This window comes from Catharus ustulatus, chromosome 1 (genome assembly GCF_009819885.2).
Source record: "Catharus ustulatus isolate bCatUst1 chromosome 1, bCatUst1.pri.v2, whole genome shotgun sequence".
Taxonomy (NCBI): Eukaryota; Metazoa; Chordata; class Aves; order Passeriformes; family Turdidae; genus Catharus; species Catharus ustulatus.
Window position 1 is genome coordinate 20,511,862 of NC_046221.1, and position 18,194 is coordinate 20,530,055.

General features: G+C 41.2%; 1 protein-coding gene across 10 annotated transcripts in view; it reads right to left on the reverse strand.

Annotated features, from left to right (window-relative positions):
• Positions 1–15,323, reverse strand: part of CACNB2 (calcium voltage-gated channel auxiliary subunit beta 2) — a 261,106-nt gene extending 245,783 nt beyond the window's left edge. For 3 of the 10 annotated variants that reach the window (XM_033067193.2, XM_033067176.2, XM_033067168.2), the window contains exons 1-2: positions 15,138–15,319; positions 3,408–3,500 (exon numbers count right to left, since the gene is read on the reverse strand). In XM_033067193.2, coding sequence (XP_032923084.1) covers positions 3,408–3,500; positions 15,138–15,233 — 189 coding nt within the window. In that variant the 5' untranslated portion in view covers positions 15,234–15,319. Of the gene's footprint in view, positions 1–3,407; positions 3,501–15,137 lie in introns of all 10 variants that reach the window. The other 7 variants (XM_033067219.2, XM_033067209.2, XM_033067186.2 and 4 more) reach the window with 3 other exon arrangements.
• Positions 15,324–18,194: the final 2,871 nt, after the last annotated feature.

The window sequence follows — 18,194 nt, forward strand, 5'->3', positions numbered from 1 at the left end:
TTATATACAGATGCTCTTGCTCCAGTTTAAGTCTTCTTTTATACACATCAGAAACAATACTGGATAGATTGCTCTGCTCTACTTCAGCACACCACAAAACAGATTTAAATAGAAAAGATCATTGCACACAGGGCTGTGCAGAGGACATTTCATTCTTCCTATACAACAGCATTTTTCAAGCAATTTGAATGCTTAGTTTCATTTGAAGGAGAGAGCACAAAGTTGGCATTATTTTTATTACTGTAGCATGTGGTATGCCTAGCAGGAAAGGTGCTGGGTACATATTGGAGCAAGGGGAGCATATGTCCTTAAGGAAATACTAAAACCCAGACAATAAAGTTTATCAATGTTAACAATAAACATAAAGTCCCTCCCTCCTGTAGCAGGTTTAACTTAAATGCCCAGCAGCTCTGTTGATTTAAAAGACTGAGTCCTATATCCTCGCTCTTGCCAAATACCTCAGTTTCCTTCAATGTGCATAACATTTCCTTAGGACTAGATGTATTTGTCTTCTTTTATCCAGCCAAAATATATTTCTGTGTTAGGAACTACCACTTTCCATTGATGCTTATGACAAGAACCTGCACACCTCTCACAGCTCCCCCAGCTTAAGGATAGACAGCTAAACAGGACACAAAAGCACCTTCCAAACTTTCTTCTTTATGAGCAATGCAGACAGATCCTAGTGAAAAATGTTCAGGATAATCTCAGGATTCTTTCTTCAGTGAAGAGGGGAGTACTTGCAGAAAGGCACATGAAAGTTGCAGGAGAAGTTAAGAAGTAAACAGGAAAGGAAATAGGAACTGAGGGAGGGAAAGGAGGTTTGACAAACAAAAGGTAGCTATAGGCATCACAACCACTGCTGAAACAAACAAAACCCCCATTAAAAAACTCCACAAATTCATTTTTAAGCAAAAACTTATTTCCTGGTTTTAAGACAGCACTAAAATAAATTAAAATAACAGGAAATGAACGGCACATCATTGACTCTATAGGGTTTAAATTCATTTGTCTGGCCCTGCCCTGCTCTTCTGTAATTTTCATCCATCTTGGAGAAACACAAAATTACTGGATTTTTTTTCCCTGCAAGCAAATTATTGCAAAATAATTATGTTCATTTATACCATGTAAAATATCCTGCTAGATAGCTGGAGATAAACAATATGTAGACCAAGAGAGTTTCTGAGAAGGGCACATCAGCTGAGCCAGCAGAAAACTCTGTCCCCCTTCTGTTTAATATCTGGAGCACTGGGCACCCTGGTCATGTTGGTGGCAATTCTTCCTCAGTGTAAGAGAAATGAAGCTGTCCCAGGAGAAGAACCAGAGCAGGAAAGCGTGTTGAAGATGGAATCCAACTCTGACATAAATACCTCAGCAGCAACTCTGAAGAGGCATTTCTCTCATACATCTGCTACAATTTGAACAGCTCTGCCTGTGCATAATTTGCTAGGAATGTTTTGTAGGGATTTTTTTAAAATTTACTCTGGACAATTTCACATAACATATTTATCATTAATTAATTTATCCATTAACATCCCTCCAGTGACCATACCGTTTCAAAACAGAGTTTTGCTTCAGCAATCTATGAAATCTCTGATTTTTCACAGAAGCCTATTCACCATCCAATCATTTGTATTACATCACTAGAGTAACTACCTAATTTTATTCCAGGGAAATATATAAATCTCTTCTATAAAAATCTACATTTGAAGCCACACTCCCTTTAAAGCCCTTGGAAAAACACAGACTCACTTAGAGTACAGCTCACAAAACCTGTTTTCTATGCTAGTTTTGGAGATTTGATAAACCATGCCTCACACTCTGTGATCTCCAGAAACTACAGGAGCCCATCTCAACATCCCTGCTTGGTCCGATGATCTACCTCCTTGTGGATCCTCTTTGCCCTGCTCCTCACCACAAGAGGAGCAAGAGGAGATACTTGAGACCAACTTCAGATTTCATTTAGGTAAACAAGAAAGGCAAAGAAGCATGTGCAGATGGTGTAAAATAAACACTCATACTCTGCTAAAAATGTTCCAGGCTGAACTGAACATCCACAAGGAGCTAAGGAAAACAGCAACACAGAATTCCTTACAAAGATTCCTTGGACCTGGGAGATCCTGTTGTTACTCTCAAACACTGTTTAGACTCACAGTATTTTAAGACAGGACAAAACGTCCCAAACAAGTAATTTACTTGATACAGGGTTTCCACCTTGATATAGTTTACTGCCACTGAAAACTCCCATGGTCAATTAATATTTCATGCCTATGTCTAACAGATACTGAAATGTAATAAGGGCCTGACTTTATCAAACCCACAGCCTACCACGAAACCTACCAATACAATTACAGTAGGACAAAGTCAAAGAATTTTGTGAACAGAACAGATCAGATCAACAGAACAGAACAGATCAATGCAACATCAATGGAGTCATTAAATAATTTGGGATGAAGGAACATATAAAACATGTAAAGCCAGTAGAGGTGTGATGCCTGCTTATGGCAAAAAAAACCCTCAAAACTTTGCTATGAAAGTTCCCAAATTCCAGAATCTCTGAAAAAGATGGCAAAGTCTGCATTGAAGATACAGTGGCTTGAATCAGCTGGGCATTAAGAACTGTTTCAGACTGCACAGGCTCAGACACTGTGGAGCTCTGGGTACTATTTCTGCTCTCCAAGCTGTTAACCACAGGCCCATTGACATACCCCCTCCTTCCTCAAAAGCACAGCCTCAGCATCACCCGAGCCACTCTGGGCTCTGGATACACTTCCAGTTATCCTCTGCTGGCTAGAATGAGCTGTCCTGCAAGCACCCACACTGGGATCCCCACGGGGTTCCACCAGGATCTCTCCCTTTGAAGGAGACACAAACACACCGGGGCACAGGAGCCTACACCACCACCCCATCTTCTACAGGCTCTCTCCAGCATCAGTGCAATGGGGACAAATGCTGCCAGGGATTTCCCCTCCAACCCATACCTTAAAATAACCCTGGGATGTGGGAGGAAAGCATCTAGGTTAACACTGCCTCATGCAGCACTATTTTAAAGCAGGAAAATCCTGAGGACTGGTAGGATTTTGACTCTTTCTTCCAAATGTTGCCACTTTAGGCACTTCCATCAGATTTTGGCTCCTCCTCCAGCTTTAATCACCTGATAGCATTAGAGTAATAAAAATAAGGATAACTGCTATACATGGAAATGAATGAGAAATGAAAAAGTATTTTTATGCCAAGACCAAAACAATAGCAACCAAATATTTTTCATTGTGCCAGAAGAGACTTCTGCTATTTCTCAGACTACAGTATCACTCTAAGTTGACAACTTGCAAAAAAAAATTTAAAAATATATTTTGAACATTTACACCAGCAAGCCATCCACTGTTTCAGAAGTATAAAACCCATACCTGGCGCACAAAACTGTTGGAGGTAGTGTCAGAAGATGTACTCCCATCTGATCCTTTAAATCGGTTTTTTCTTCTTGCTCCTTTAGCATAAGACTATTAAAAAAAAAACAAAAAACAAAACACAGATTAGAGGAACAACATTACAGCATTAGTTTGTGTTGCACAGAAATCTTTCAGTGTCTCCTAGGCTAGCAGGGATTCAGATTATCACCTTTGTGCCAATCAATAAGCACATATTCAGTGACTGATGGGATCTATGTGCAAGTGTTCACCAGGCTTGGTCAACTGAGCCTTAAATGTTTTGCTGTTGTTGGGTTTTTCTCACATTTGGGTTCAGAAAAGTATTTATAGACTCACATAGATGTAGCATTATTCACCCAAGTCACAGAGATTAAAAAGTACAGTTTGTTGTGCAGCTAGTTTAAGTAAACAAGGTAGGAAAGGAGGTACTGGAGCAGTCTCCAGAAATCACAACCAGGAGTCAAGTCAGCTGAGGGAACATTAAACAGCAAGAAGTGACAAACAACTTGTTGATACAATATTACTACTGAGGGAGATTTTACAATAATGTTTTTTTTACAATAAGTTCAAGAAAGTAAAAGCAGGATAACAATAAAACAAAATTTTAAAATTCTGGTTTAGAAACACAGAAAATCAAAGCAAATACATGAGTGTGTCCACTAAAAACTATTTGTTTTGTGCATTAAATGTGGATCATCAATAAATATATTTACATTAAATTACAAGAAAAAAAAAAAGAAATAGTAAAAAACTATGTTATTTGCAACCACTTAATTCTGTGTAAATGAGTGCAAACTGTGTAGTTTGTAAACTCTGCCATGACACCACCTCTGGGCTGTGCAAACTTCTGAGCTTTGGGCCTGAGCTTACATGGTAGGGAAGAGTGGGCTCCAGTGCATGTTGAAACACTTAAAATCTCATACTGGCAGATTTTTAATATCATGTCTTCAAAACCTGAGTGCTGTTCTTAGCAGTAACGCATATGGTAAGTGTGATTAAATATTTTAATAATCTAAGATAGTCTAAGACTACCTGAGGAGGACAACAGATAGCCACTACTAACTTCAGATTCTTTGACAAATCCAGGTAATGGCATCCATCAGATGCAAGAGAACAATCTCAAACTCCAATTGTGTTGATTCTGGGGGAGTTTGGAGCACTGGTTGAAATCTTATACACCAACCTTTTAGAAAGGATGACTCGAGGAACAGTAGTTCTGTCAGCTGGACACTCACTCTCAGTAAAAATAGTATCTCACTAACCTAACAATGACTTACAACAAAACCAATGTTGTATCCCCCAAAAAACAGATTTCTGGAAAAGATATTTTGCCAAGCTCATATGGTTTTTTCAAAACTGCAAAACACCACGTAAGAAATTTCTGAAAGGCACCCAAATTGATTCTACACATGCTGGTTCAGGCAGAACTATACAAAAATCAGCATGTTGAACATTATGGGGGTGAAATGAGGACTTTATGATGAGTCTAGGACTGTAACCCAGCAGGTGTCAAAACATAAAATTAAGTTTCAATCAGGAATAGTTTTACATGGTTGCATTTCTAAAGGAATCTTTTATAACTGAAGAAGATTTTGGTAATGAAAAGGTCTTCCTAGGTCCATCAGAGTAATAAATAGATTGGAACTACTGTTGTAAGCAAATTATTAAAAATATTTTTCAGTTATAATAGACAGTTCTACCAGAACCATCTTTTTCCACCTAATATAATTAATATAATATTCCACCTAATATAATATCAAAGTACAGTAATTTCACAAGTATAAGGCACACCAGAGTATAAGCCACACTTCAGGGTGTCAGCAACTTTTCGTTCTTTGTCCATATATAAGGCGCACCAGCGTATAAGCCACACTTTCGTTCACAACGAGGATGCTCGTGCAACAGAGTAACCAATTTGTAACAATCACACTATCGTGGGTTTTACTGGCAGGTGCTAAACGGGTTTTACTGGCAAGTACTAAATTCACGAGCTCCGCTCCCCCCACAGCACCCGCGGGAGCCCGCTTTCCCCGCACTGCCAGCGGGAGGGAGCCCAGCCCGCCTTCCCCCACGCTGCCAGTGGGAGAGTCCACCTTCCCCCACCGCGCAACAGAGTAACCAATTTGTAACAATCGCACAATTGTGGGTTTTACTGGCAGGTGCTCAATTCACGAGCTCGGCTCAGCCCACAACTCGCACTTCCAGGTTGGCAAATTTCAGGACTTTGTCCATATGTTGGACACTCCGGAGTATAAGCCGCACTTCCGGGTTGGGACCAAAATTTTAGTCAAAAGGATGCAGTTTATACGCGTTAAATTACTGTACCTAAAATACATTAAAATTATCTCTGACACCAGTATTCTTCAAATATAATATCTTTAAACCAAAATTTACCTGTTATGAATGGTTCCCATTGAGCTAATTATCTGTGGTTACCCATAAATATTCTGAACTCCTTTCCCACAATTTTTACTTTAAAAAAAAATAAAGAATTTCTAACATTCACAGAGGAAGCCAAGAATATAAAGCATCTACATGAAGATCACACTATCTAGGCAATTTCATTGACGGTGTACAGTACAATATTGTGTAATTCCCAAAGAGATAATTAAAAACATATTCTCTCTCACAGTCACACTTCTTGCATTTGTCTCCAGTGTCTATAATAAGTATTTTGCTTAAAGTATCATTGTTGGGGGTTGGGGGCGTTTATTCTCTTTTCACATTATCATGCGAAGGAAGTCGGCGAGGTGGCTCTCCCAGCTTTTAATTGCTCAAGACAAAGGGATGGGTGGGGGCTGTCTCCCTGGCTCAATCACTGACGGGGTTTGGGGGTCTGAGACGTTGGTCACTTTTTCCTTCCTTGGGACACTCTCACTGGTCCGAACTCTGAGGAGAGAGGTTTCTCTGCGGCTGGATTGGTCCGGCACCCTGCTCTGCTACAGCCTCCTGCCTCAGAGATCACTGCTGAGCACCGGGACCCAAACGGTGAGCGGAGTCTTTCTTCACCCTTCTCCCACCTGGGACACGGCCCTGCCACCTCTGCCTCCACCTCCCTGGTCCCGCCTGCTGCTGCTATGGCTGCAAGGGGTCCGTCCCGCTCTGCACCAGGACTGTGCAGAGGAAAAGAGTGTCTACTACTGGAAAAGGGACTGGAATTGAGTTTTGTTCTGTTTTGTTGCTGATTTTCATAGCTGATGTTCTTGTTTGTCTTGTACATATATCAGTAAAGAACTGTTATTCCTAAACCCATACCTTTGCCTGAGAGCCCCTTAATTTCCAAATTATAATAAATTGGAGGGAGGGGATTTTCACACTTCATTTCAGGAGGAGCTCCTGCCTTTTTTCTTGGCAGTACCTGTCCTCCAAACCAGGACAATCATAGTGTTCAGTTTGCTAACACAAAAAAATCGAGAGAAGGGCAAAAGAGGGACTGAATCTAGAGTGATGAGAATAAAACAAATAAGAATATGTCCCAAGCACAGATAGGGAAGTGTCCATTTTATCTGTGTAGCAATGATTAAAAGCATTTATTTCTGGCAACCAGAGCAAATGCAGCTCAGGCTGAAACTCACCTTGATTTTTCAGTTTGAGGAGCTTTTTTTTGTGCACAGCAACAGAAACATTTTTGTTCTAGTGTTCTATAAATGAAAACTCTTCAGAAACATGAGCTACATACTAACTTTAAATACAAAAAACCTGTTGACATGATGGCAGCCTGTGGATTGTAGGCCGTTTTACACCTGCTTCTTTGCACAGAGCAGTTTTCAGTCAGAAGAATGGGGGACAACTTTGGTATGTGAGAAAACTGGGATTTGATGACTCTTTTCATTATTTTAAGGGATGCTACTTGGGGACTGCATTTGTTTTCCACACTCTTCAAGCTTATTCCCACAGTCAGAAATGCCTGAAACTCTCTTCTTAAGATGAGATTAGCCTTCCATAATAAAAAAAAATTATCTATTATTAAAAATCATTATTTATCTCTTCCATGTGGAGAAGCATGAATACTCATCCTGTCGTAGTCATTGCGTTTTGCTTCTTCTTGTGTATGTTTTTTCCACAAGATCTTAATGCAAGAATGAGGCTTTTATTAAAAAAAATATTTAAAAATAAATAAAAAATTATCTAAAATAATGAAATCATGATCTATCAGTTACATTCAATTCTCAGAAAAAAAAACAAAAGGAGAACATTTTTCCCCAATATATTACTGTGATTCTCATGTTAAAATACACTCCCTTATCTGTGTTCTGTGTAGCAGTTGGCTGCAATTAGGCAGCTAAAAATAAAGAGCTGAATCACGACATGAGGACATGGCCAGTAAAAGCAGCAATACGGGGCTGTCGTTCTTAACCTTTCAGGTTGCTGTACCTAACAGAAGAACCACTGGAGTCCAAACACCTCAGCACCCCAGGACACAGTGCCCAGTGGTGGCAACCTCAAAAGCCAGCAGGGCAGGGCTAGCATACCATCACTTGTCACAGATACAACTGACTCCAGCCCTGGGAACAAGCCTGTTTATATAAAACGTTTGCTGACAGTAATGTTCTTACTGCATTTCAGCAGAACATCTTACCCAAACATGAAGTTATGTATACATGTAAGTGTTTACAAGATCAAAAGTGTAGCTTTGTTTATTAGTCAGATGTGTGAAATTCTTTTAAAATTGGCTGAGATGCCAGAGACGAGAAATAAAACACACACATTTGTGTTCTAAAGCTTCATAAAATACCTGGAAAACAACATGAAACCGTAGAAAAAAAAAACCAAACCACAACCCAAACCAAAGTAGTTTTTTAAAAAACATTTCATCAACCAAGACTTAACAAAGAAAAGAACAACTCTGCTTTCCAACTCTGATTAGAAAGTACATTGTGCAACCATTATTCAACCCATGTAATCAAATGAAATATGGGAATCATATGAAGCATTAAAGGCATACACTGCAGTTTCCTGATAATTGACAGTTTTATATACAATTACTTGTTATTGTAAACAGATGAGATCAATGTCAGTCAGTGAAACCTTTTAATTTTAATGAGGTTCTGTCTCAACACATAAAACACATGCATCCATAACATTTAATCTTGTAACACACATGACAAGCAGAAGGCATCGTTTATCCCTGCAGGCAAAATACTATCATCTGGAAGAGGAAATATAAAATATTTAAAATTGCCAACTGTCTACAACCAGGGAACTGGTCTTCAGTGAGAGTCTTAAAATGCCCTTCACCAGTAACCACTCTGGTATTTTACAGCAAGGCAGTGGTGAGGACTAAACAAAGGATGAGTCTGAACCTTTACTATTTATCTTAGGTAAAATAGCATCAGTCATTGAGACTGATGGTAGGTGGTAGAGGTAAACCCTTAAAAACTGGTCTCAGGAAGGAAGGGTACAGATGATTTAGGCAGTAGAGTCATTACACTGAGACAGGTCCTTAAACAAAGATGGAAGAAATACATTGGAGAAAACAAAAGCAGAAAACAAAATTTCAGAGCTACACTGAATCTTACATCATCTCAGATGAACAAGGGACCACCTACAAAAATCAAAAGAACACCTAAAGGTAAAAAGTGACCCCCTGAAGGACTGGGGAATTGGTAGAAGGTCAGAAATGCAAATAGGCACTAAGTGTTTTTCCTTCCCATATGAAGGTTTCGAAAATGTTTAAAGATGCCCATGTTCTGTACACAGCATGTCAGGAGGGTGCAGAATATACTCATCCAGCTCCATCCTTTCCTTAAAAGAACAGCCACTGCACTGCCACTTCAAGCAATTCCTTACAACAAGGAAAAAAAATGTCCCAGTAGGTCAGACCCCCTGGGCCCTTTCTGGCCACTGGCCAGGTTTACCACCACTCAGAAATTAAACCTTCCAGCATCAGCTGCATAGATGCAACCCCCCACACCCTCACACAACAGAAAAATACATGAATATTTCTGACTTTTGCACCACAAATCATATTAATCTCATAAAGGAGTAGAGGTCAGCTTCCTGACCACATAGCCAAGCACTGGAAGATGTACATGGACCTTGGTGATGTGCTCTCCACTAACCTACAGCTCCCTTCCATGACAGGAATGAGGATACAGGAATGAGGACAGGTAGGATACAGAAATATATCCTGGCTTGCCTCCACCTCGGGAGCGGGGTTTTGAGTCACCCTGTGTGTTTAACATCAGTGCAGCCCTGTGACAGGCACCCTGCTCTGTGACACACCTTCAGCAAAGGAGTTGCCTGAGGAGCACAGATTCATGTTCCCATAGCAGAAAAGCATCCCCAGCTTAGGTCTCAAAACCTGGATTTCTCCAAACAAGTAACTTTTTCTATCAGGAAAAAATTCAGGAAAGACAGGACTTCTCCTCTCCCCTCAGGAGTCCTATCAAATTGAAGATCTCAAGTCATGAAGTTCATGCAAGTTACAGGGACAGTCTGCAAAGTCCATTTCACAATCATCTTATAAAATTCTACACCTACACCAAATCAAAAATCTCTGAACAAACAAACAAAACCTCCAAATAAAACATCCACAAATAATTCTCTTCTTAAAACTTGCAAATATAGTACATAAGTATTTGACAGATGTTTCTTTTTCACCATTGAAATAAAAGCAAACTAATTTCTGCTGAGCAATCTGCAATGGTTAAATCTTAGATGCTCCTTTCTGCTGGCCTGTGATAAAGCCTTGCCAGCCCTTCATCTAGAAACAGCCCTATTCTTACCAGTTCCTGCTCTTGTAAGCCATCTCCCAGTGCTCTCACCCTGGCCTCAGACCAGGTCATCTGGCAGTTTCCACCTGCCAGACAAGAAGCTGGGGACTTGGCTGGCTCTCCTCCTCCCCAGTGGCTTGAAAACCCACCTCAGTGCAAACCTGCTGCACATCTATTTGTAATGCCAGTGATGAAGATGTCAGCTCCCACCTCAGCAAAACAGGAGCACACAAGAGCAGAAGGTGCTGAAGCTCATGCCCAAACCCCACTGTGCCTCCTGCAGCCTTTAAAAACTGGCAACTACCCTTGTAGGCCACGTGCCTGTACCTCCCCACCTGCTCTCCATGGATTTCTGTATTCCACTTGCACAAGCAAACAGAGAGAGAGCTGACTCTGTGACAGAAGGATGCCTGGGGACCAACAGCCAGCTGTGAGACAGTTTCCCTGTGCTAAGGGTTTGCTGCTCTGGGGACAGAGACCAAGGTATCCCCTTGCAGGGCAGGGAAGGCAATTTTGGTTCCTTGATTTTTAAAGTCTTCTATCTCAGCACAGGAAAGACCTGAGTAAAAGATGCAGAAGAAAAGTAACTGAGACTCCAGACAAGCCAGCCTTGGAATAGCACAGGAACTTTTCATCTGTTGAGACAAAACAAGACAAAACCAGAGATTGCCAGAAGATAGTTACCTGATAAATAAGTTAGAACTGAAACTGCTGAACTGTTTCAGAGTGATTTTGCACTCTAGGATAATGTAAAGAACAATTATTATATTCCATTTATGCTGATAACATGTAATACCCTAGTGAAAATATCCTGGAAGAGATGAGCATGCAAAATCACCTTTTATTGCTTGAGTACAGGATAATGCAAAAAAAACCCCAAAGAGCAGAGAATTATCAGGAAAGTAACAGCTGAAAGCTGAAGGGCTTTCTTCAGTGAAGGACTATTATAATTTATTTTTGTCAGTAAGGAATACAACACTGAAAAGGAGATTACCACATCAGAAGAGAAAACACTACCTCTGGCTGAGGGCCATGAGGAAGTCCAACAAATGGAGTTGGATTTTATCTCTTCTTCGTTTGTATATCCTCCACTGAATTGCTGCCACATTGGATCTGGCTTCTAGGGATGCTGCCAGAAGAGAGTAAAGCCTTCCATGCCTCTATAACGAATGGGCATTATTATTATTTAAGCAAGCAAAGGGATATAAATTTTGTTTGTTTATGGCTTACAAAATATTCTTGCAAATCAGTACTGGGAAATAGATGGTTGCAAAATGTTTGTTTGAAGAACAGGTAAACACAGTATGAATTGTGATAAATCAACTCAGCTGAAAGCAGTAGAGGGCAGTGTGATTAATCTGCTGAGAATAAATCTCTGGATATTTTTCCATTCCTCATTACCACAAGATAGGCAGTGAAGGGACGGTGCTATACAACTGAGAAGCTAGCTGGAGACTAAGGAAGGACAACAGCCAGCGTAAGGGCCTGTAACTAAGCTGATTTTATGGAGTCACCAGGTGCACATCACTCTAAAATTCACCTTAACATCAGCTGTAGTCAGTACAGAAGGAAAACTGAACAAGCCTGTCCTCTAGCCTCATGCATTCAGTTTACCTTCTGCAATGCAACCTGAAAAACAAGCCAAGCACTCCAGGGATGATGCAACCTTTAGACTCCGAAAGCAGAAGCATTTACCAGTACCATGTAACGGAGGAAATCTAAATGCAGGTGAAAGAGCTGAAGAAAACAACCAAGAAGAGAATTGTTTTCACTTAAAATGTGTCAGGTTGTTAGGACATGCACTGACAGATGATGCACAGACAGGCTAAAAAAAAGGACAAGAGGAAAATAATAATGAAGAATTGGAAAAAATTCATCCAGTGTAAGATATCTTCTCCCTCCACAAGGCAGTCTTGTAGTTGCTTGATAGAAGGTTTCCTTATATTTTCTTTGAAATGTCTTTGTATAATTTACTCATCTGATTTGCTATGGCTGTCCCTAATGCATAGCATAGGAAGCTTTGTGATGAGAAAACAGCATCAGAAATTGAATCTAATGATTTTTGAGGTCTGAGGGACTTTGAAGTAGCATCATAAGAAAATTACATGGGAGTGAGAGAAAAAAGAAGAGCGGCTAAGAGTTATCATGTACGTCATTAATGTGCTATGTTATATTATAAACACATCAGAATAGTATCTGGGTTAATTTAAACTATCAAACTGAATACTCTTCTAATTCAGATTCTTAAAAAAAAAAGGAGGTTCATTGAATAAGGAACTAAAAAGATGATTGTGGTTGATTAAAAAATACAAAAAAAAAAAAAAAAAAAAAAGAAAAACCAAACTGATCACCAAACTGATACACTTGAACAGTTTGCTGCTTTTCTTTCAGAAAACCTAATGCTGCTTTTATTACAAAAGGGCCACACCTAAAACCACCACTTTGCACTGACATACACCCGGACATTGTGAGTCCACAGTGTAACTGTTAGTATGCAGATTTGTCTGGATCATCATTTGTCTGGACATCTGAAACTATACTGCAATTCCTTCTAAGACCAAGATCCATCTAAGACTAAGATCACACTGAACTATAACTACAACTATGTTTTTACAGTCATATGGACCTAAAAATCACAGAATTTTAGTTAATACAGAAAAATACACCAATATCTTGTCCCAGTTACGAAGAACATCCCTGGAAAAATACAGTATGACTTCATGATCAATGCCCAAAGAGATTTGATTTTGTTTGCAGATCTTTTTAGGAAAATGAATTATGAAAATAAGAAATAGATTTTACACAGATGCTGTCCAGGAATATTCCACATATTTCACTGCCTTTTAAGTGAACTACTTCTAGAGTGTTAGCTACATCTCACTCCTCTGCTCCACGGTGACAAGTCTGGCCAAAATGGATGGACTGGCACAATCCAAAATATTGACCATGATGTTAAGATAGGTTAAAAGAAATCTCAGCTTTGCAAAAGTAAAAGTCTTGGATAAGAAAATTGTTGAGACTCGGTACTACTCTAGAAAGGCTCTTCAGTAATATTTCCTTAAATCATAATTCCCAGAAGAAGCACTTCAGAGTGAACACTTTTAGGAGTGACATCACTCCATAAGCTCACATGTTGGTATGGGTTTTTCTTCCCTGACAGATTATTTGTCAGGAAATGTTTCAGGAAATGTTTCTAGGATTGATATTCAATTACCTTAGTGAAAAAGACAGTGGTACACATAACTGAAGTACCTGTAGGCAACCTACTTGATGATTCACATGTCCTCATTAAGCCTCTCCTTTTCACTGCGAGTGTGTTCTGAAGTAGCAAGATTTTTTCAAATGGGTTTTTTCAAATGTTCATGGAACAAAAATTAAAATCAAAATAATTGTCTCTAAATGCAGTGCTTGTTAATGAATTAACTTGCAGTACTATTCAGACAAAGGGCTCTTTTGTTTCCATAATCTTATTTCCTCTACACCAAAGGTTCATGTATGACTAAAACAAGTACAGATTGAAAAGACAATTCCTGTTCTGCCTAATGACTTGGATTCCAAAAACTGAAAAATATGCCTGAACCAAAAAGGTGCATTATCACTGTCTTAAAAAGTGAATCTTTTTGGTTGTGAATGTTCAGAAACCTGTTTTATAAAACAGAATATAAATGCATTACCTGAAACATAAATAATGTGGATGTTAGCAAACTATTCTTCCTCTCTAAACAGAGGTTCTTTAAGCGTAGTAAAAAGGAGAGTTGAGAAATCTATTTTATGATCAGTATTTGACATTTGTCCACAGCAGAGAGGTACCATATGATTTGACAGTTGCAGATTCTGTGCTTAGGGCTGAAAAGATATAAAAAGGGTGGGATTTGTAGGTCAGGAATTAGCTCCCTTGCCACAGTTTCTGGAGAAGCTGGCAAAGCATATGGCCCTACCGAAATCTGTTCTGCCTTGGAGGCTACTGACAAATTCACATCCAAAGAGACACTTTTTCATTTTTAGTTTAACCTAGTCTCTGCTTCAGTGTCGGGATTTTGTTCTGCTGTAACTGGGCCTGAGTAAGTAAAGACCAGTCACCAAGGCTGTTGACAGACTGACAGCATTCTCCTCTGTCAATCAAGCACTTCTGGGATGAAGCTGGGCCACCTTCTCAAACAAACCATCAGAGATAGCTTTGGCAGTAAAATTGCACCCCAAAAGGAAAAAACTTCTAACAAGAACATGCGTGTTTGTAATCTGAAATGCACACAATCAGATTTTACCACCCTTCTACTGGGTTCAAAAATAGCACTCTGAAGTCTTTGTAGCTAACTATTGCAAACTTGAAGATACTAGGCAACATTCATACATTAAACAGAAACAACCTTTCAAAATATAAAGTCTTTTTTCTAAGTGCGCCTTACCCTGCCTCCTTCTCATCACCCATCCATCTGAACACTGCACATGAACTGAGTTCTTAAAATTTCTGAGACGACCGTGCAACCACCTTCTGCATGGAAATCGAGCAGCTTAAATCCGCAGCATGTTCTACACCTTCAGCCTCCCCAAAATTCCTGCTGAACAACTGGCGAGAATCGCCTTCCCTCACCCACAGACTGTCACCAGCCCCTGGAACAGGCGAGGGAGGTTTCAGCCGCGCGTGGTGAGCATCAGGTACAGATACAACAGGTGACAGCAGCACGGGAAAATAGCCGTACCCTGCGAGTAATACATGTGCAGATCAGCCTAATAGCAATGTATTCTTACATACTTATCCTCCAAATAACCGCAGGTTCTTTTCACTTAGGAACCCTCTACGGTACAGCGCATCCCATGGATGTTAATTAAACGGCATTTGAGGGTGGCGGCGAACACAGGGGTTTCGGGCATCTTAGGGGAGCCGTCAAACTTTTCTGACGGCGGTGACCGAAGTTGAAGGACGGGGAGCTGCGGCCGCCCCGCCGCCCCGCGCCGCGCCCCCGCCCGCCGAGCGCGGCCGAGCCCGCGGTACCTGCGCTGCCGCCGCGGGCACCGGGTTGTCCAGCAGCTCCATCTGCACCTCCTGCGCCGGGCTGGGAGGCGATTTGGACATGTCGCTCTGGACCATTGGCGAACAGAGCGGGTGGCTGGGCGCCGAGTCCCTCGGCGGGACAGAGCCGAGCTGAGCCGTGCGGAGCCGAGCCGAGCCGAGCCGAGCCGAGCTGAGCCGTGCTGAGCCGAGCCGAGCCGAGCCGAGCCGAGCCGAGCTGGGGCGGCGGGCGCCCTCAGCGCTCGGCCATGCCGAGGAGCGGGCGGGCGGCCCTGCCCAGCCCGGCTCCGCTCTGCCCTGCCCTGCTCTGCCCTGCCTGCTGCCGGCGGGGAGCGCTCGGCGCCGGGGACGGGGCAGCGCCGGCGGCGGGCGAGGGGGAGGGCAGGGGGCGGTGCGTGGGGAAGAGGGAAAGTGACAGCGAGCATCTCCCTCCGGCAGCGCCGGGCGGGGGCGGCGCCGGCATCCGCGCCGGGATCTGCGGTGGGAACCACACTGGGATCCGCGCCGGGATCCACACCGGGATCCGCTCTGGGATCCGCGCCGGGATCCACACCGGGATCCGCGCTGGGGTCCGCGCTGGGGTCCGCCCCTGCCCAGCCCGAGGCGGGCGAGCCGCAGAGCCGGGGCTCTGGGCCCCGTGTCGGGGTGCGGTCAGGCCCTGCTGTCCCTTCAGCCCTGCCGGACATCTGCACCCTGGCCGCACGGCATGGCCTCCTCAGCCCGCGAGGGATAAGAGCTGTGGGTTCAGTGAAAAACTGGCACTTCGACAGAGAAAGTTCCACAGGTCTCTCGTCTTCATAGGGTTTTTGCCTTTACTTGTAGGTTCTTGTGCACATATCAACATATAAGTGAGATGAAGCCCCCTAATTTTATATAACCTGTGTCTGCACAATCTCAGTCGTGCTATCAGGTACCCCACGGGAGGTTTTTGAAAGACCTGTTCAAAACCTGATATGGGACACTCACCCTCTACCCCTGAGATGATCTGCCATTTCTTATGAATGACAGATCATTTTATGGCAGCTGAATTTATGGCTGTCCTGAGAGAGACCAAACCCAGTGACCCTGTGAGGCCCACAATGGGCTGATACCTTTCTTCCACTGGATGGCACCTAGCTGTCTCCCTTGCAGCATGAGAGGGAGACTTGTGTTTTCAGAATCACACTCTGATGGTTTGTGAAATCTCTTATCTGCTGATTTTGAGCAGTGAAAACTAAGTCTAGAAACCGACTGGCCTAATGTCACACACATAAAATCACAGCCATTACTAAAAGCATTAAAATCACTTTCAGGAAAAGAAGCCAGCAAACCAAAGACAGCACAAAAGCCAGACCAATTTCAAGAAGTACTTTCAAGCTTTGTCCAGATTGCATGGTTGATTTATTTAATTTTTCATGATAGCTAATAAGTTTCCTTTTTGAATTGGCTTAGACCTGTGGATTTTTTTATATGAATAGAGAAAATCTTACAGGAACTGCCCATATTTTTTGTGAAGGAATTGGCTTTCTCTGCAAGAGGAGGTGCTCTGACTTTGAAGAACTTCATTTGTTGTCCAAAAAGTTTCTTTTTTTTTTTTTAAGACAATATTTCAAAATTATTTTCTAGAATTTTTTAAGGTGCTGTCCATGAAAAAACAGAACCTTAATTAAGAGTGAAAAGTGTGGAGTTTATTGCTTAACTTTCATGCAAGCAGCTCAATAGAGATGCTCATCAATCTTGAAACTATAAAGGTGCTGGAGCCTGGACTGCTTCCAGAAGTTCTTCAAGCAGATAGTTCAGTTCTTCAATCAAAAAGATATTTTCTGATGTGAAAAATGCACACTTCACCCTCTAATAGAGGCCTTGAAGTAGTTATTTCTTTGACAGTTACAAATTAGATGGTTTGACTGGAATTACTTTTTGTAGCCATCATCATTATTAAGGAATTTACCAAAAAACCTAAACACAATATTCCTGCTAATGATTGCTGGGAGGCATATTCTTATTGAAAGATGTTGTATTTGAATGTCTAACACCTTTCTATCTTTGGAACAATTTATCCTTCTGTTTCGAGCCATGCTCTAGGAAAGGCACTTGACGATCCAGATCCACCATGAGTCAGTACATTTACTTGGTAGATTTTCAGGCATCTATCAGGGATTGCCTGTTCTCTCTCACGCAGAGAAGGGAGTGGAAGTTACTTAATCATGTAAGAGTGGCCCTTCATATTGCCTTCTGGATTATCACTTTGTAAAGATTGTATAAATAAGAGCAAATAAGTATACCATCCTTCCGTAGGAGTAGTAGTGATCATTTTTGAAACATTACAGTTTCTAAAACCATAAATTATGAACTGAATTGAAAGAGTATTTCTACTCTCTTATAAATTAGAGCTTGAATATATCAATTGAAGTTCATTTTTTGTGTGCTTGGTCATATCTTTGATGATTACTTTGTCTTTTTTTCCCTTTCCATTATAAAAATATAATGATAATGATTTTGCTTGTTTATGTACACACATATAGGGTCTCTAGAAAGCAAAGACTCAGGAAAGAAATTTCCCCCCCACACACACAAATAACATCTGAATTTTTAGTAAGTTTATTTGATTTTTTTTCCTGAGGAAAAGCATTCTACGTAACTGTTCTTTAGCAGCAATTATCATTCATTGCCTTGATGTAATGAGTGCTAGAAGATTAGCATAGAAAAATAATTGTATTTTTTTCTGTTTCATCCCTTTTGTTTAGCAGTTAATCCAAGTTCTCTAACCTTGAAATGTGCAGTGAAAATCCTTCAGCTGAACACATATGCATGCAGTCATCCCTCTGCATGCTGTTTTTGGCTACATCTGCTCCAGGATAAGGGTCAATGTGTAAAAACAATGTGCAGAGATTCTAAATTGCTTGTTCTTTCTCAAGGGGAAAAGAAACCCGGTATGCCTAACCTGTTCTCAGCAGAAAACCACACTGCTGCATTTATTTACACTTTTATCTGCAACGGAGAGGTGTTGTGCATGCTTATTTGGATTTTTGTAAACATGTAAATGTTAGAAAACCAGAA